Below are 20,713 nucleotides of genomic sequence, written 5' to 3' on the forward strand. Positions count from 1 at the left end.
GTGTGCTGTGTGCTGTGTGCTGTGCTGTGCTGTGCTGTGCTGTGTGCTGTGTGCTGTGTGCTGTGCTGTGTGCTGTGTGCTGTGCTGTGTGCTGCGTGCTGTGCTGTGGGATGTGCTGTGCTGTGTGCTGTGTGCTGTGTGCTGTGTGCTGTATGCTGTGCTGTGCTGTGCTGTGCTATGTTTGAGACGGAGTCTCGCTCTGTCGCCCAGGCTGGAGTGCAGTGGCATAATCTTGGCTGACTGCAATCTCTACCTCCTGGATTCAAGCGATTCTCCTGCCTCAGCCTACCAAGAAGCTGGGACTACAGGTGCGTGCCACCATGCCCGACTAATTTTTTGTATTGTTAGTAGAGACGGGGTTTCACCATGTTAGTCTGGATGGTCTCGATCTCCTGACCTCATGATCCATTCACCTTGGCCTCCCAAAGTGCTGGGATTACAGGCGTGAGACACCACACCTGGTCCTGGAAGTTTATTAAAAAGCTTTAGAGCAGGAAAGAAAGGACAGTTCACTTGGAAGAGACCCAAGCAAGCACTTTAGAGGTCAAATGCCCCATTTAACCTTAATCCTAGGACTTTATATGCTGGCCCACTTCCAGCATCTTACAGCCCTCTTCCTTCATTCCACTTAAGGGTGAGTTGCCCACAAGCACGATGCCTTCCTTACACTTGGAAGGCGAGCACATGTAGTGTGTTTAGAAACTTGCACACATGCTCACCTGAGGCTTTATTCCCTTTTCTAGTAGAATACCCCCGGAAGGTCATACTCTGCCATTCTGTCCCTTGATGTACATGCTTCAGCTCACTTGCCTAATTCCTAAGATTTTAATGGAAGTTGATTACCAATTTCAAATGTTTTTATCTGTTTGGGAAATTGCCTCTCCCTGGTGCCTGCAATGAATTATCACTTTAGTGTGACAATTGTGGAGCATCAGGAAATTGCCTCTTCCTGGCACTGGCTGCCAATTATCATTTTTAAAGAGGCAGTGTGACAACTGCCAAATCATCGCCTGATGGTGGCCTGACATTCCTGGTAGGTGGGAGTTAGCCCTCTCCTGCCCCACTCATGTATTACCACCTGTAAAAAAAGTGCAGCAAAGCATAATGGTAAGTTTCTTTAAATTTACCTGGAAGCAATGTTACAAGCTCACCAAAGAACAAAATGGTGATAATGAATTTGTTAAAATGTGGTTGACATTAGATTAAAATGCACTTGAGATTAGAACTACTTTGAGGTTCTGGTTTATTAAGAACTTGTTATGGACTAGGCACAGTGCTATTTGCTGCAGGCACAAAGATGAATAAGAATCTGGGCCAGGCATGCTGGCTCAGGCCTGTAACCAGCACTTTGGGAGGCCAAAGCAGGTGGATCGCTTGAGGTCAGGAGTTTGAGACCAGCCTGGCTCACACAGTGAAATCTCATTTCCACTAAAAATACAAAAATTAGTCAGGTATGGTGGCATGCGCCTATAATCCCAGCTTCTCATGAGGGTGAGGCATGAGAATCACTGAAACCCAGGAGGCAGAGACTGCAGCGAACCAAGATTGAACCATTGCACCCCACCCTGAATGACAGAGTGAGATTGTGTCTCAAAAAAAAAAACAAAACAAAATAAAACAAACAAACAAACCAAAACCATGAAACATCTTCAAGTTTTTAAAAAAAAAAAAAAAAGGATCTGTCCCTATGCTCCAGAAGACTAACAGAGGATGCTACACAAGTCAGCAACTGTGTATTACTGGGAGACCCTGGAATAGTCAATAGTACAACTACAACAATGAAAACTTGAGTTCAGATCCCAGCTCTGCTACTTACCTTAGGGAATTTAGGACTTCTTGTCTCAGTTAAACCTTTAAAATGGGAATCATAATACCCAACTCACAGAGTTGGAGAGTTAAATAATGGTCACCAGTGATAGTCACAGTTTCTTAGAGCCCTAGGACTTTAGGAAGATGTATATATAGGGTTATAACAAAAGATGTTGGGAGAAGGTGAGAGGAAGAAAAAAAATAAAAAACAAGATGCCGGAAGCAAAGACTACTAAAAAAATGTTTGAAAAGCAGAGATTTAAGCAACGTGATTAACACGGTCTTTGGCGCATACAAAGCGTTCCAAAATGGTTATTATTTTCACTACCACAAAGAAGATGCACCTAACGCAGGGAGTTCAGAGAAGGCGTTCCAGGAAAGCTGATTTCTGAAGTATAATCTGAAGGATGGAAAGGAGCAGGGGAAGAAAAAGGAAAAAATGGCACCTGTAGAATGCAAAAAAGGACTAGAGATGAAGCAGCAGGAAGGAGAGCAAAAGCAATTAAATGAAGAAAGGAATCTTTTCAGTCTTCTCTACTAACCAGATATCAAAAAGTTATCACTGCTTGGCGCGTTGGCTCACGTCTATAATCCCAGCACTTTGGGAGGTCAGGGCAGGCAGGTTGCTTGAGCCCCAGAGTTCAAGGCAAGCCTGGGGCAATAGTGAAACCTCATCTCTATAGAAAACTACAAACATGTGCCCAGAGTCCCAGTTACCTGCGAGACTGAGGAGGGAAGGTGACTTGAACCCAGGAGGTCAAGGCTGCTGTGAGCCAAGATCACACCACTGCACTCCAGCCTGGGCAACAGAGTGAGACCTTGTCTCAAAAAAAAAACAAAAAAACTTATCACTGGCATCAAAGGGATTTTCATGCCTAGAGGGACATAGCCTTCAGCCAGAAAGTTGACTAAGACTCCACCAAGCTGGGTCAACCTTAGTCAATATGCTAATGTTTTTCCATTTAGAATCTATATCGTTTGCTCTTTTTCTGCCAAGACCAGAACATTGAAAAGGATATGTTGACAAAAACCATGGTCGGTCCATCAATGTATTAACAGGTGAGAGAAGCTGGACCAATAGAAAGTACACTCTTTTTTAAAAAATTATCCTAAAACATAAGCTTTGTAATCATTCAAAGCCATAAGCCTCTTGGCCCAGAATAAAGACCAGTACTGATTGATCTAAAGAAATTTGATGTACAAATGCACACTTAGTGCAGCCATCATTTTATATTTTGCTTATAAAAGCTTTGATTAGCATTGCTTCCACATTCCAAATTCAAGCACTGTAGCTAACCTAATTTGGGCTTTAAGCATCAGCATGAAGACATCTGTACTTCTTAGTAAATCATTATCATTAGTCCTACTTAGATGAAAAGCTACTTTACTTGGAAAACTGCCTGTAGTTCATTGCCCTTGATACAAGAACAGGAAGATTCTTCTCCACTTCAAACTCCTAGAATAGATCAGTTTGCCTTTGGGTACCTAATCAAATCAACTTTGCTACCATAAATGTGTAAAATATTTATAGCCTACTAATGAGGATAATTTAGGATTAAAATGCTCTCCTTTCAAAATGGTAACCAAATTTGACATTTCCTTTCCATCCTTTATAATACTAAAATTCTATATCCAGAATTGGTATAAGCCTTTTAACCTATAAGAACACTTCAAAGGACACACAGTAGAAGTAAAAAGAAGTACTCCTTATAACGTACATTTCCACAGAACTTCAGCTCAAATCATAAAATAATAACGTAAACCTATAAAATAATATTCCTGTTGTGATTTCTTATTCTAAAATACAGCAAGCTTCAATAGCTGAGTTTTAACCATAACTCTAAAACACAGGGCATATTTTCTTCTAAAAATACAGTTAACCAATATATATTTGTACCAATACCTAGTACAACTGGATTCACATTTGTCATAAAAGAATTTTAAATCTATTTCAACAGCGAATGCTCTCATATAAAAGTATAAAAGCAGTCTTCAAATCAGAACATACATGCCTTGGGGATGCATATCAATGTTCTAAGGGACAGGAAGGCTTGGACAGTTTCAAAAAAATCCATTTTTAGATCATCAACTTCCTAAAGGAGGATAACACTTCTAGTGGAGCATCTCCTTTCACATGTCCCTTCACCAACTTTACTAATGACAAGCAAGCTTCCCACACATCTAGAATCCTATTATGGCAGAATGTGCCAGAGTGCAGAACCCTCCAGAACATCAAACAAGGGCAGTTCAACACATCAGTGTCTTGGCTGAGAAAGTGAGTAAGTCGGCCAAGCACAGTGGCTCACTCCTGTAATCCTAGCACTTAGGGAAGCCAAGGCAGGCAGATCACTTGAGTCAGGAGTTCAAGACCAGCCTGGCCAACATGGTGAAGCCCCATCTCTGCTAAAAATATATGAATTAGCCGCTGTGGTGGTGTGTCTGTAATCCCAGCTTCTCAGGAGGCTTTTGCAGGAGAATCGCTTGAGCCTGGGAGGTAGAGGCTTCAGTGCGCCGATATCACACCACTGCACTCCAGTCTGACAGACAGAGCAAGACTCTATCTCAAAAAAAAAAAAAAAAAAATGCTAACACTGCCTTTTGTAATTGAGATGGTTTCACATCATTCACTTTCAACAAAATAAAAAACAGACAGTGCTTATCTAATAGATCATTAAAATAATACTTGATGAAATATCTGTATGTGATCTGGGGCTATAAATCAGGAGTTTGAAGAACCAGTAAAACAACTGTAACACAATTCTCTTTGGGACAGGTGTCACTCTGTTTCCCAGACTGACGTGCCGTGGTGCAATCATGGCTCACTGCAACCTCCACTACCTGGCAATCCTCCTACCTCAGCCTCCCAAGTAGCTGGGACTACAGACATGCACCACCATGCCCAGCTAATGTTTTGAATTTTTTTTTTTAGAGACAGGGTTTGCCCATGTTGCCCATGCTGATCTAGAAAAACCCATGTTGCCCAAGCTGGTCTAGAACTCCTGAGTTCAAGCGATCTGCCTGTCTTGGCTTCCCAAAGTGATGGGATTACAGGTGTAAGCCACCACGCCAAGTCATATTTCTATCTTTTTATCTGTATGAACAGCATTGGCATCTATAAAAACAAACCTATCACACAAAAACCAGAAAGAATTGATGATGAACTCTGCCTCCTCTAGCAATAAATAATGTTTATTCAGGGAAATCTGTATTAATTTTAAAAGAAAAATATTAGCTTTAAAAGAAAAATTAAGAAAATGTTATAGTGAATGTTGACCTGTTACTTTTAACAAATATTTGTAAAACTGTATATCACTTTGATTTTACTAATAATGGTAATGAAAAAGTCACTTGAAAAGACTTTTTGCATTGTCCAATACTATACCCTCTTCTCACAAGTGTCTATAAGGACTTGAAATGTGGCTAGTCTGAATTGAAATGTGCTGTAACTGTAAGATAACCAATTTTAAAGACCTGTAAAAAAAATGAGAATGTAAAATATCTCTTAAGCTGTACTTTGATTACATATTGAAACAATATTTTGAACATATTAGTTTCAATGTATTATTCAAGTTAATTTCACCTGTTTCTACTTTTTACAATGGAACTACCTAAAAATTTAAGAGTATATATGTACTTCACATTATATTTCTACTGGAAATAATTGCCTTAGAACCTTATAGTCTATTGACATCAAAAAATTATTTTAAATGTATATGATTCTGTTGCAGAGAAGTATGATAGGGATATCTATATAAGACTCTCAAGTATAAACGTAAACAATAAAAAATACCTATCAGGCTTATCAGCATTCATATTATCTGACAGATTTGTATTGATGAAATGTTGAAATTTTATTCCCAATAACCTACTAGAATTAAGTTGCTGAAAAAAATGTTATTTATACTAACTTCCTCAGCAACAATTTCCAACCTTCTCCATAAGTGTCTCAGTTTTCAGGCTTCCTGAGTTTGCAAATTCGATCTAATGTTTCTCCCCATATGCATATACTTTCAAAGTATTCTGTAACATACAGATATTAAAAAGTTGTTAAATACGAAAGAAAAGCACACTACCAGGACAAGCACACTGCAGCAGAGCTATTGATTTGCCTCCAGGAGCAGCACACAGATCCAGAACCTTCTCCCCATCCCTTAATTCCAGAGCCAATACTGGGAGAAGAGAAGCAGCATTTAGGAGGTAATACTTTTTCAGGTTTCCAACTTGGTGTCTTTCTGAAGGGATTCGGCCTGGAGTTCTGCTAAGGTAACACTTCATTGATTTAGGATAGTTGGGTAAAGATTCCTGAAAGAGGGTATGATAGCCCTTCAAATGTAAATCCTTTTCCAGTTCAAAAGGATAATTGAATCGGTTAAGCAGGACAGCATATTGCCAGCATGATGGAGATGTTAGTATCTCCCTAGAAATAGAAAAAGAGAAATTAAGAGTATATTAATATTATATATACCAATACAGTTTTATATTATGAATCAGGTGAATATGGTCCTAGTTTTACACTTCACTTACCTGTGATTTGCAGAGACAGGATCAGTATGCCTGACTCTTCCTTTTGCCTCATGAGGCTCTGATAGGACTAAATCCAGCATTGTTATGTCCTGTCTTTATTTTAAAAACTGGTATTTCGTTCATTGTAGCTTTTCAAAAACTAATTGTGATCACTGAAATATTACATTATTGAGCAGGAGAAAAAAGATTTGGAGGCAGGGAACCTAAGGCCATTTCACACTGACTTCCTAGAACTAAACTGAAAGGAAAACCCTAACTTTCCATGCCTAAGTAACAAAAGGACCAGGGGCTACTTTCTTTGCAAACCCCCTCCTTTTCTGCACGGCACATGGGAAATTGAAAGTTCCTCTAATTGGTTGCTTTTTGCAACCAATCACACACTTGCATAGAAATGCAACTTTATAACTTCACTTTAGCCTCCTATTGGTTGCTTTCCACAACCAATGAGATACTTGCACAAAAGTGTAACCTTTGTAACTTCACTTCAGCCTCAGTTTGGTTGCTTTCCACAACCAATCAGACTGATTGCAGGCCACGACTTCATTGATATGAGGTTAGCACCGAGTGGCCAATGGGTAACCTCTAGTGGGTATCTGGACCTGAGAAGATTCTGTATCCTTGTGGCGCTGCTCTGGCCAGTATCACTCTATGGAGTGTACTTTCACTTTCAATACATCTCTTTTGTTGCTGCATTCTTTCCTTGCTTTGCTGTGCATTTTGTCCAATTCTTTGTTCAAAACTCCAAGAACCTGGACAACTTGCAGGGAAGACCCTCTACTGGTAACATTATAATTACTAAGTTTTTTGAGGCCCCTTAAATTCTGCACCCAGAGAGGTATGCCTCAGCCTACACTCAGCTTAGTCCCTCCCTGCAGAATATCTTGCAAAACAACAACAACGGCCTGCCATGACATACTTCTAATCTGTCTAAATGAATCTTTGTCCATCACTCTTTGCACAAAGACGTGTTTTTCTTAGAACCACTATTCAATTTCTTAGAGACTATTAATATTAGAGGGAAAGGTACTATCATAAAAGGGTGTTAGAGGGAATGAGTGTTTTCTTCTGATGAAGATAAAAGGTATGGGAAACTAACTACAGTGAACTCTATAGTAATGGAGTTAATGAGGCAATGAGTGGCTCAGATGATACAAAACCAAGGATGATTTAAAAACCACTTATGGATGGTGCAGGCTTTCCCCCAGCAGCTTCACCTTGCTACATTTGTATTCGGTCCAAGAGTTCCATCTCTTGACAATCACAAACTCCTATCAACTGACAGATGATCCAGCAGGAAATATTTAATTTATTTACTAGCTGACCTTTCTAGCTGAGTTATCTGGGAGCCTCATTAACTATGGCCAATTAAATAAATTCCAGCTGCTATACACCCTGGAGTTGCTTATGTGAGAAATGGCTGGATTGAAATCTAACACCTGCGACTGGAAGCGTGCCATGTGAATTTCAATTTAGGGCCAATATGTGAAACTGCTTTTTCCTTTCACTGCCTCTTACTATGGATGGTGTGTCACAGGAGCATGGCCTATCTGTTTCAGCTATTTTGGAGGATGACAACCTCTTTCCTTAAGAAAGAGGTTCACAAACTTAAGTGTGCAAGACTGCAGGGACCTACCCCAGGTTTCTGATTCAGTAGGTCTGAAAGAGAGCCTGAAATTTGTATCTCTAGAAAGTTTTCAGGTGATGTTGATGCTGGTCATACCCAGGACCACACTTTGGGAAAGACTGCTTTAAAACTGACCCCAATGTGAAATCTGCAAACGCCCACTATTGCAAATCTTACAGTAGTTCACCCTAATCTTACCCTCCAAACGGGCTGAAAAATCTATCCAGTGTTGAGTCATGTGTAATAAAAAGAGTGTCAGAAACACAATTATACTGACAGGAGTGGCTTGGCTTGCATCATGTGCCTACCCCTCAGCTAAAAAGGTGTAGGACACTTTCAGTTAGTATCAGACAAGACAAATCTCTATTCACTCTTTTTTTCTTCAGAGTTTTTGAAACTATCTTGAATGTTTATTCTTTCAGATGAACTTTGGAAACAAAGTTAAAAAACATTTATAAAATATTTGCGTATGTAGACAGGTAGAGATATAGTAACCTTGCCGAATATTATATTAGATGCATTAAACTTGGAGAGATTTAACATCTTTATTGCAATCAGTTTTTCCAATTCTGATCACAATATGTTTCTCCATTTATTCACATTTTCTTCCATATCTCTTAGGAAGGTAATTAAACCTGCATATTTCCTTTTAAGCTTATTAAGAGGATTATTAATTTAGGAAAAACATTACTTTTGTACATTACCCAATACATTAAATCTTGAAGGATGAGAAGAAATTATCTATAGGAAGAAATGACAAAGGAAGTTTCAGGACAGCCAATACCACATGTACAAGCACACAAGTATGAGAAAGAACAGTGTGTTTTTAGTAGTCTGGTGTGGATCACGGCAGAAGATTACCAAGTATACTATGATAAGGTTTTTGAATCTTATCTTCTAAGTGATGAGAAGCCATTTAAAGACTTTAGGGGGAGAGAGCCCCAATCAGACTTAAAGACATGTACTTATTGCAGATTGAGGCAGAACTCTTCAAAAGTTATTCTATCTCATTCTTTAGTGGCTAGACAAAATAAGGCCTAAATAGAACAAATGAAATTTTTGATCTTTCATGATCTATGCCCAATCCTACGGAACTATATAGATTTCCCCTAACAAGTTTCTTTCACATTTACTGGTCTCCACATAAACTACGCCCCGCTCCCGACCCTGACTGGAATAACCTTTCCTCTCTCACTCACGCATTCTCAACTTAGGGAGTTTTACCTAAGGAAGTCTTTCCAGCAGTTCATATCCTCCACCATTCTCTGATATTATTATTAATAAATGTTACTGATTGGATGGGTACAATGTTCACTTTGCACATTTATATCATAGAATCATCACAACAACCTTGAGAGAGGCAGCTCTTACTCCTATTTTAGCAGTTAACTGAGGCCTTTAGAGATTTGGCAACTTACCCGAGGTCACATTGCTGGTAGGCGGAAGTATCTGATTCAAAATCAGACTGACTTTAAGGCCTAACAGAAGTGATTCTCAAAGTGTGACACCTTTGTACTACAGCACAGAGCTACACAAGGGGGGCAGGAAAGAGAATTTTACCCCAACCCTCAACTAGTGCAAGTGGCCCTGACCTCCCTGAAACCCTCTTGTCTCTAACAATGAAATCAGCTTGTCATATCCTGCCTACAGAAGCAGCTGCAACAGACCAACTCTTGAAGGGTCTGCTAAGGCTGCTCAGGCTGGTGCTTCCTAGCCCTGAGAAAGCAAAGCTATGTATTAATATAATACACAGCTTTATTAATTACTCTAATTTATTAATATAATACACAGCCACTGACCTTCATTCTTCTCACCACAACACACACACACACACACACACCCCCTCCCATGCCTGCACTAGGTGGGTGGCTACCCTGGGGCTGGATGGAAAGTGGCTTCCGAATCCAAAGCTTTGATGGATGGGCAAGTAGTCTAGCAGGTGGTAGAGGGAATGTACATTAGAAGACTCTAGAAAACAGTGGCCAGGTACCACACTCCAGGCCTTCTCCCAAGATTCTCAGTTAGTCGGAAGCTGCTCCATTTGCTGGTGTTCCAGGTGAGAATTAAGTGCAAGCACCTCAGTAGCCAGCAGAAATGGAGACACACAAGGTCAGTGACCTGCAAATGTGCTGGTACATCACTGAAACCATTTTGAAAAAAACACATTTAAGGTTGACATTAAAATCCTCACCATATGTTTAAAGGATACAATTTCCAGCATACTGTAAAAATTGACATTTTAAAATACAAATTACACTGCTTTTAAAAATGTACCCAGTGGATCCTAAATATCAGAATGATTTTGATACCCATCACAACCCATTTAAAAATTCATAGACTGACTCATCTTTAATAGGTGGAAATTTCATGCTGCTCATTTTCGTCTTTTATTTACATTCTATTTCATATAACTTTATCCTAATATATTTTCATACTTGAAATCTTTTTATCACCCTATCATACTTCCCTAGGCCCCACATATACACATGCATATGTACTAAATTTGTTTTTCCTGTGGTCTTAAATTTCTAAGTGTTAAAATAGTAACTCCTGGATTCAGGGATCAATAATATTATTACTATAAAACTGACCAAAACAACTTAAAAACATAAAAGTAAAATTGATAAGAAATGGATATTTTAATGCAATGAGCTTTTGTTTTCATGTATCCATGAACGAACATTACTTATTATAATAAAATGAGTCAGGATTCAACATAACTTTTATGCACATTTTGTGTTTTTATAAGAGCTGAGAAAAACCTTCAGTTAAATAAATGGATGAAAATTAAATATATTTTGTTATAGCAATGTTTCTTACTTTGAATTCTTTTAGAGTTATATCCCCAAATCACTTAGCGACCTATCATCACAAATATTTTAAATGAGTTGTTAGCTGACATCTCAATCAGGGATCCTTTACTTTTATTGGAAGCAAAACCTGGAAACCACCTGACTTGTCAGAGAATCTGTTAGGTCATTTGCTTTCTCACACTGACATTCCAACAGTTTCTGGCACATGAAGGTTTTGAATACCTGGAGGAATGCAGCACAGAAGCCAGAATAGTGCAAGAGTGCCTTTTTTTGTAAACAGGGTGGCAGAAAATTGGAGAAAGGCAGGTTGGGAAAGGACAATACGTACCCCCTTATGTACAGTGGGGCAGAGTAATTTTATGAAAGAGAATACATGAAAGTTGAGGATGTGAAAACTGACTGCTGTTACTTACCTGAGCCTACATACCCCTTGGAAAGCCTTTCTATATCTCACTCATTGTTGCTCATCCCTCTGCTATGATAAGTCTGTTTTGTCTTCTTTTTTCAGAAACATGATCTCACTCTGTCACCCAGGCTGGAGTATGGTGGTACAATCATGGCTCACTGAAGCCTTGACCTCCTGGACTCAAGCAATACCTCAGTCTCCTGAGTAGCTGGGCCTATAGGTATGCACCACCACACCCAGCTAATTTTTTATTTTTTGTAGAGATGAGGTCTTGCTATATTGGCCGTGCTGGTCTTCAACTCCTGTCCTCAAGTGATCCTCCCACCCTCAAGCAATCCCCCTGCCTTGGTCTCCCAAAGTGCTAGAATTACAGGCGTGAGCCATTGTGTATTATCTTGTCAAAATTCATTCATTCTCTAAAAATACACCATATATCAACTATATGCTAGACACATCTATTTACTGATAATGAAATAAAATTAGCTTATATTTAAATTCCTAAGAAACAAAAGAAAAATATTAAAACTGATCAAAAAAATATTAAGTAAAACTGGACAGATGGTATACAGGAATAACTTAACTCTGAGAAACAGTTGATGAAACTAAACTAATATATCACACTGTGTGTCACCCTGACTGCTTACCCATTTCTCTAACTTGTTTATATGGGAACCTTGACTTATTTTTCTCTGTCTCCTTGGCTTAGTGCCTGGGGCCTAAATCCCAGAGTAAATTAAAAAAATTAGAGTTTAATTTACGGCTCCCCAAACTACTTATTATTTTAACAAAATCAAAGCATTAAAAAATGAAAAGCTAGTTAAGTTAAAATCTTGCAAAATTGTGTAACATATTATTTGGATAATGTTTATTATTTGAGAGTATAATTTTCAATCAACTTTTCCGTGACTTTATTCTTTTCTCCTACTATTCTACTCTCCACCCTACCTTCAAAATACCATTTAATCTACAAGTTGTTAAACACAATATAACCCTATAAAATTACAGAACCTATGTAAATTTCCATAGCTAAGAGAAATTCCTTGATTTAGTGCTATTTTTATCCACTAGAGGGTGCTCATTCAACCATTTTAAAAGTTGTTTGGAAATGAAAATATAAATCAATTTTATGGAAATGCACCAAATGTGTTTTTGAGGCATTTTATTTTTATTCTTCAGAGACGCTAATGAAGAGCCTATGGCTTCCTATTCTATTTTGGCAATGGCTATTCCTTGCATCTCACAGAAGGGCAATTTATGTCCAGTTTGTTACTCACTGCACCTCAAATAGGAAATCCTTTGAGTTTCTGGTGGAGCATCAAAAGGCTAAAAATCCTGAACATAAGGAGTCTTTCATACTATGGGATCTGTGCGTGTGTTTGGAAGGATGCAACTCATCAACAAGGCTTTTACTGGCAGTAATGTATGACAGTTTGAACAGGAGTACTCGCAACCAGGCACACTCCCCAGAGCCTTGGTATCCACTTGTTATTGAGTCTTGGTCATGTACATATGACTGACTGACCATATAGCTTTTAGTCACAAGCCTTTCTGGAGGTTAACACCTGTGGTCCACAGCCCTCAACACAAATCACATCGTTAGATTATTATGTGTGATCTAAACACCCTGGTAAACAAAGGCACACTTATCAGGAAGGACATTCCAAGAGCTTAAAGATCATCTCCCAGGACCTGAGGACAAAAATGCTAGACATATTTTTGAATAAGATTCATTCTTTACTACAAAGGTAGTGAAAGTATAGAGAAGGAAGGAACCAGACTGATGATGACACACGTAATTGAGGTAAAATATACAGGTAGCAAAGGCAACAGAGGTTTGGAAGGGAAAACTAATAATACACTTCTGAGTTTGCTGGGTTTGCCAAGTAACTGAAGTTGCTAAAAAACAGAAGTATAGGACCATATCTTGGGAAGAACCTCACGGCTTCAGATGACAGCATACTAATAAAAGTCACGCCATAAATTAGCTTACCTGAGGAGAACATGGAGACAACAAATAGAGCAAAAATTGAACCAGGGTAAACCAGTTTTAAAGGCTATGCAGAGGATAACTAGACAAAAAAGGTTATTACAAAAGAGTCAATTTAAATACTGAATCTTCTCCACCACTACAGGAAACTAAAAATACTAATAAATTACTTTCTAAACAGGCCAAAAAAAAAAAAAAACACCCTTGACTTTCCCTGGAAGTAGACTCTACAAGTGCATTATGCCTTACAAATAGGCAGTTAAAAAACAAAATATGTAATTCTGTTATTTCCCCATACCATCTTCTACACTCAGATTACTTCCTAAACTGAGAAGCCTTTATTTTGCCAATGCCAAATTTAATGTGTGTTTATGTAAAACTTAAATTACAACAAAAACCCAATAATATGGTAGATGAAGCAGAAGGTACAGCTAATTAAATGGCTTTAAGGTTCCCTGCTCATTTTGTTTAGGGTTAAGTAATGCTATATGACTTTCTGAGTACACTAAGTAAAACAATAAGTCATTACAGAAAATGAGTAGCCAGACTGCTATAAAGTCTACAGAAAAAAAATACCTCTTAAAATCTTGTCCTTTTTTTGTTTTTAATCATATCCCAGATATGAGACAGTATAGAAAAAGGATGAGTGGTGGGAGTTCTTTAGTCAGCCAAGCTAGGCACCAGTCTCAGCTCCGCCACTTACTAGCTGAGTGAATTTTGGCAAGTTATTTAAACTCTTACAGGTTTGTTCTGAGAATCACATAAGTCAGTATGAAGGATATAATAAGGGTTCAGTTATTTGAACATTCTATTTGAGTACCTTTGTATACTGAAAACCTCATGAATTTATTACATACTTTTTCTGTTTTTCATCTCTGTGACAGAAAATATCCATTTGAAAATCTACTTTTGAAATAAAACCCACAAATATAAATGGCTTGCACATTATAGCATTTACCAATTTCTAAAACAGCTTAATTATCAGTCCTAAAATTATCTGAGAATCACCTCAGCCTTTGTGATCTTTATTAGCCAAAACTTAATATCTTTGTTTTCAGAAAAGCTTAGAGCTGCCATTTGTAAAGGAGAAATGCTTACAGTTGATGGAAGAAGAAAATGGATAAGCCAACCATCTGAAAAATCAGTCTGGACTCAGTTACAGATATGATCTGTAGCTATGTAACTTTTTTTCCTCCTACAACATGTAGTGGGCTTTTGCCGTAACTTCATGAACAGTGCACCTTCTTCCCTCAACCTAGAGGGTCTAGTTCTTTTTAACTCCTGTAAGTCACCAAGACCCAGCTCCCCTTCAGGCCTTGGCTGGCACCCTCAGGCTTTGTTAGATATTTTGATCACAGTATTTACAAATTGGTTTACATAGTTGTAACCACACCCATCTCCCCACCTCCCTCATAAACACTAACTAGACTGCATGTAAACTGGACTTGTGGACTGTCCTGCTGTTTGTATTCCAGAGCATGATACAGTGTATCAGGCACTCGGTGTCAAGAACCCATACAGTGATCCACACATCAACAGCAGCTTACCAAACATACAAATCACGTTTCTCCTACTTCCATGCATTAAGCATTTGTTTCTATAGTATAAATAATTTTGTGTGTATATGCACGTGTTCAAAATATACCCAGCCATAGGTCTAGGAAAGAAATATGATTACCCAATAAAGTGTACCTTCGACTAAGATAAGGCAGTGCTGGCTTTAAAGATTTGTTGTATTATCTTCTAAATTTCAGAAACCAAATATTCCAAATTTTATGATTTTCTTTTACAGTATAATTAATTTTGTCAAACTAGTGGACATTCCTATTTCAAGGATAAAAGCAACTGCTCAAAGCAAAGGGATGGCAATCTGTGAAGTTTTCTTTCTCCCCTTTCCATTATGCTATGATTCAATCAACTTAAGTTGTTCCTTTCTAAAACCTTAGTAGGAAAGGACACCCAGGTTTAGATTCCTTTGCCTTTTATCCTCACGGCATCCCTCCCACAAAAAGGAGGACTATGTATTGTACTTTGTTCCATCATAAAGCATCGAGGTGAATTATACTAACCTTACTGTATTCCAGGTATCTCCCAGTTCTTTAGAATACTGTTTTTCAAAATGATCCAACACAACTTTGCAAATCTGTTTTGCAAGCTTCCCTTCTGATTTTGCTTTCAGCTATGACGATAAGAAAAGGTTGCTGACACACACTGATATTATTATAAATTTACTGAACTTCAACATTAGCAAATTTTTTTTTTCAAGACAAGAACACTTTTTTTTGGATAATTACTAGTTCTTGAAACGGGAGCAATATCTTACAAGTACCAAAATTGTACTACATTACCTACTTATGAAAAAGCAAGATTTTTCCAAATAATTATTTTCCAAATGTGATGCAAAGGCTAAAAGAGAATCTACGGGGGCTGAGTAAACTGTCAAAAGAACAAATTAATTGTAAAAAGTCATTGTAGGGGCTGGGTTGGTGGCTCACGCCTGTAATCCCAGCACTTTGGGAGGCAAAGGTGGGAAAGTCACATGAGATTAGGAGTTCAAGGCCAGCCTGGCCAACATGGGAAACCCCCGTCTCTACTAACAACACAAAAATCAGCGGGGAGTGGTGGCAGGCGCTTGTAACCCCAGCTACTCAGGAGGCTGAGGTGGGAGAATCGCTTGAACTCGGAAGGTGGAGGTTGCAGTGAGCCGCGATTTCGCCACTGCACTCCAGCTGGCCCATGCTTTGCGGGGAAGAGGCGAGAGGATTATTTCCCTGTTCGAGACCAGACCGGGAAACATACCAAGGCCCTGTCTCTACAAAAGGGAAAAAAAAATTCGCCAGGCGTGGTGGCCCGCTCCTTAGTCCTAGCTCCCAGCAAGGCTGAGGCTGGAGGATGGCTTAAGCCCAGGAGTTCAAGGTTGCAGTGAGCTATGACCCAGCTGCCGCATTCCAGCTTGAGTGACAGAGCAAGACCTTGTCCCTAAACAAAACTAAAAAGTCACCGTAGATGCTGACATCAAGATAACTTGGTGAAAGGTATCCGCGAACTCTGTCCTATCTTTGCAACTCTTCTGTAAATCTAAATTTCAAAGTGAAAAGTTAATTTAGGGGGAAAAAAAATCACTCCAGTTTCCTTGCGAAAATTCCTTGCAATTGTTTCATTGACTCGTCCAGGAAAAGTGTACTCGATGCCTACTATGTAACGGACGCCGTTCTAAGCTCCCGGGATACAGCTACGACACGGAAACAAATCCCGGCCCGCCCAGAGCTGCAGGGAGTAGTACTAGACGTCTGCGAGCCGGCCGAAGGGACTCGGCATTACTGCACTCGGCATTATTCCAGGGCTTGACAGGAAAGCCAAAGAAACGCTGACGCCGCGAGGGGGCGAACACAGGCAGCGTTCCCCCATCCCAGCACCCTCCCTCACCACCTCGGCCGCGTACTGAAGCGTCTCATTAGAGAGGCACCCAGCCGGGCCCCAGGCCTCACCGGGGTCAGCATTGTCCCGCTGAGAGCTTTCAAACAAGAGGTGTACGCGAACCGGCACCAAAGAGCCTCCACGGAGCTGAAAGAACTGTCTGACTTCCGCAGGCGTCCACTTTCACTCTCACGTTTCCTCTTCAAGTTATCGCGAGATACTGATTTGCCCGCGCTATAGGAATCTCGTCCAAGAGGCTTGGGTCCCGCGAGAGATTCACGCGCGGTTACTTCCGGTAGCTGGTAAAGGCAGATACCTCCCGGGACGCGGAGGCGGCGGGTCTGGGCAAAGGCGAGTTTCGCTGCTTGGGTTGCTGGGCGGAGCTTTGGGCGTCCGGACCTTAGAAAGTCACGCGTCCGCGCGCGCGCCTGTGGCCCCGGCTTCTGCGGACGCTGAGGTGGGCGGATTGCTTGAGCAGGGCTTTGAGGTTGCCGTGAGCCGTGGTCGCGCCGCTGTACTGCAGCCTGGGCGGCAGAGCGAGGCCGCGTCTCGAAATAAATACAAAGGTAGTCACATGTTTTGCCGAACGGTCTGTTGGGCTCAGTGAAACTATTGGGCTCAGTGAAAGAATGAGTTTTGGGCTTATGTTTTTTGTTTGTTTGTTTGTTTTTTATTTTTTTTCATTTTTTTATTTTCTTTTTATTTTTTTTTTTTTTATTTTCTTTTTATTTTTTTTTTTTCAGTGCTGAATCCTCAACTAAAATTTTATTTCCTTGTGCTGAATAGAACACATACAGATCCATATTAAAAACAGTCATCATATTAGGCAAATTCAAATCTGTCAATGTAGTTTTAGTCCAGAACCAAACCAGTCATAGTAATTACAGAGTTACCAAGCAAACTAATTTCTTTTCCTGGTGGTTCTTTGTGTAACAGATAAGAGAAATAAAGTAGCAGAGTATCAGTGAACATTTGGAGAAGATACTTAATTATATCCTTCCTGTTTGTTTGTTTTTTAAAGACAGCGTTTCACCATGTTGGTCTTGAACTCCCGACCTCAGGTGATCCTCCCGCCTTGGCCTCCAAAGTGCCTGGATTACAGGCGTGAGCCACCAACTATGCTCAAAGCGAAACTAGTTACGATCTCATCTACCAAATCGAATGACCCCCGTTAGCCTAGACATTCAGTACTCAAGGATAAAAGGGTGGAATATAATGAAAAAGAAATTAAGTCATGCTTTTCCCCAAACCTGGCCCCTGAGGATAATCTCCTTCTTTTAATGGGGAGTGTTACATGATTAAACTGAATACGCATGTAAAGCGGTTAGAACAGTGATTAGGAAATAGTTAACAAATGTTAGCTGCTGCTGTTTTCACTGTTGTGCTCATTGTGATTTTTGTCGCCTTTACACCAAATGCGTGAAGACAAAAAGGACCCTCCACTCTAGCCTCCCCCATCTCTAACAAGGAGCAACATTTAATGGTTCTCGAAGGAAGGTGTTTATTACGCCTATTTTGATAGCAGTTTATTTACTCTTTTGATGTTAGGCTTCAGGTACACACTCATTTGTAGCAACAATCAGCAGTTAGAAAAAATTAGTTTGATATGGCCCCTGATATTTAATAAACATCAACTTTTGATGCCCCTTGATGCTCATATCAGTATAGGTACGTGCTATAGGTACAAGTCTTATATTCATGTAAAAACATGTCTTTCCCACTAATCTGATTTGAAGCTTAAAATATTTATTTAAACAAGTTTCCAAGTCACCTAAAAATGCACATTATTAGAATTTAGACTTGGTACAGAAGACTATAAGGTATTCAGGAGTGAAATGATGCCATCTCTTGGATGCTGTCTGTTTAATGTTTGTGGAAAAGTCAGTCTACTTTTCAGCCTCTGTATTTTTTATAATTTTACAAATTTATGTTTTATACATATACATTTATATATTTTATATAATTTATTTTTCTATGCTTATTCCAGAATGTTGCAATTAATGAATCAATACACTAGTATTGTATTTGCAATGTGGACACGTAAAAGAATTTGAAGAAGGGAATTTCACGACAATCTTGGCCACCTACGGAGCGGGCCTGGAGATGCTCATTGCTATCATGGTTCGTTTGCTAAACTGCATTGTCGCTGTGTCCCAGAACATGGGTATCGGCAAGAAGGGAGACCTGCCCTGGCCACCACTCAGAAATGAATTCAGGTATTTCCAGAGAATGACGACAGCCTCTTCAATAGAAGGTAAACAGAATCTGGTGATTATGGGTAGGAAGACCTGGTTCTCCATTCCTGAGAAGAATCGACCTTTAAAGGATAGAATTAATTTAGTTCTCAGCAGAGAACTCAAGGAACCTCCACAAGGAGCTCATTTTCTTGCCAGAAGTCTGGATGATGCATTAAACCTTACTGAACAACCAGAATTAGCAAATAAAGTAGATATGATTTGGATAGTTGGTGGCAGTTCTGTTTATAAGGAAGCCATGAATCACCCAGGCCACCTTAAACTATTTGTGACAAGAATCATGCAGGACTTTGAAAGTGACATGTTTTTTCCAGAAATTGATTTGGAGAAATATAAACTTCTGCCAGAATACCCAGGTGTTCTCTCTGATGTCCAGGAGGAGAAAGGCATTAAGTACAAGTTTGAAGTGTATGAGAAGAATGATTAATATGAAAGTATTTTCCGGTTTCAGTTGTTCCCCCTCCCTCTGAAAAAAGTATATATTTTTGGCCAGGCGCTGTGGCTCACGCCTGTAATCCTAGCACTTTGGGAGGCCGAGATGGGTGGATCACCTGAGGTCAGGAGTTCAAGACCAGCCTGGCCATCATGGTGAAACACCACCTTTATTAAAAAAAAAAAAAAAATTTGTTGACTTTAGATCTATGGATAATTATTTCTAAGCAACATTTTTTTTCCCCACTAATCTTGAATATATCAGATACCATTTATGAAACATTCTTGCTGTAACTAAGTGCCTCTCCAAGACCCGGACTGAGTTGCCAGCACCTGCTACAGTGAGCTGCCATTCCACACCCATCACATGCGGCACTCTTGCCAGTCCTTGACATTGTCGGGCTTTTCAAATGTTGGTAGTAGTTATTGAAGACGAGCATACCCTTCAACTGAGCAGTTTCACTAGCGGGAAATATCAAAAACTTCCTACGTGTATATCCAGAGGTTTGTAGACAAATGTTGCAGTCTTGTTTGTAACAGTGAAAAACTGAAAACAACCTGGAAGTCCAGTGATGGGAAAATGAGTATTTTTCTGTCTTAGATTGGGGAACCCAAAGCAGATTCCAAGACTGAAATTTCAGTGAAAGTAGTTTATTTGCTAGGTCATACCAGAAATCATCAACTGAGGTATTGCTAAATGAAACTGAGAAGGTAAGAAAAGCAGTTTAAAGGGTTGGTTAGGCAATCATTAATTCTAGGGCAGAAAGTCAGTGAGCAGGTTCTCATTGGTAACAAGCTCCATACTGCTGAGATAGCAGGGAAACGGAGGGGAGAAAGCTGGAATATTGATCCCCCACTGCTTGGTGGTCAGCTCCCTGTCCTGTGTGTGGGCAGAAGATACTCCAGCTGCTCTATAGCAAATCCCAGGTGTTTGCAGGAAGAAGCTGCTGGAATGCACAGGAACAGTGAATGTCAAACACTCAAAGCAATTCCATGTTTAAGTATTTAAGCTCTTCATACCTTTTTTATTTTTTTGACAAAAGTTTCCCTCTAGTTGCCCAGGCATAGAGCAATGATGCGACATCTGCTCACTGCAACCTCTGCCTTCCCGGGTTCAAGCAATTCTCCTGCCTTAGGCTCCGGGGTGACTGAGACTACAGGCGCGCGCCACCAAGCCCGGCTGATTTTTTTTTTTTTTTTTTGAGACGGAGTTTCGCTCTTGTTACCCAGGCTGGAGTGCAATGGCGCGATCTCCGCTCACCGCAACCTCCGCCTCCTGGGTTCAGGCAATTCTCCTGCCTCAGCCTCCTGAGTAGCTGGGATTGCAGGCCCGCGCCACCATGCCCAGCTAATTTTTTGTAGTTTTAGTAGAGACGGGGTTTCACCGTGTTGACCAGGATTGTCTCGATCTCTTGACCTCGTGATCCACCCGCCTCGGCCTCCCAA

At 39.9% G+C, this 20,713-nt stretch overlaps 2 protein-coding genes across 2 annotated transcripts in view; one reads left to right on the forward strand and one right to left on the reverse strand.

Moving 5' to 3' along the window:
* Nucleotides 1-16,796, reverse strand: part of NSUN3 (NOP2/Sun RNA methyltransferase 3) — a 56,814-nt gene extending 40,018 nt beyond the window's left edge. Inside the window, exons 1-3 of the mRNA XM_017519731.2 lie at nt 16,652-16,796; nt 15,233-15,342; nt 5,883-6,226 (exon numbers count right to left, since the gene is read on the reverse strand). Coding sequence (XP_017375220.1) covers nt 5,883-6,226; nt 15,233-15,342; nt 16,652-16,663 — 466 coding nt within the window. The 5' untranslated portion in view covers nt 16,664-16,796. The remainder of the gene's footprint in view (nt 1-5,882; nt 6,227-15,232; nt 15,343-16,651) is intronic.
* Nucleotides 16,797-16,863: 67 nt separating this feature from the next.
* DHFR2 (dihydrofolate reductase 2) lies at nt 16,864-19,978 on the forward strand. Its single transcript, XM_017519733.2, has 2 exons — nt 16,864-17,037; nt 18,568-19,978. Exon 2 carries the CDS (start codon nt 18,684-18,686, stop codon nt 19,260-19,262), a length of 579 nt encoding a protein of 192 aa, XP_017375222.1. The 5' UTR covers nt 16,864-17,037; nt 18,568-18,683; the 3' UTR covers nt 19,263-19,978.
* The last annotated feature ends 735 nt before the right edge of the window (nt 19,979-20,713 follow it).

Source organism: Cebus imitator, unplaced genomic scaffold (genome assembly GCF_001604975.1).
Source record: "Cebus imitator isolate Cc_AM_T3 unplaced genomic scaffold, Cebus_imitator-1.0 Scaffold771, whole genome shotgun sequence".
Taxonomy (NCBI): Eukaryota; Metazoa; Chordata; class Mammalia; order Primates; family Cebidae; genus Cebus; species Cebus imitator.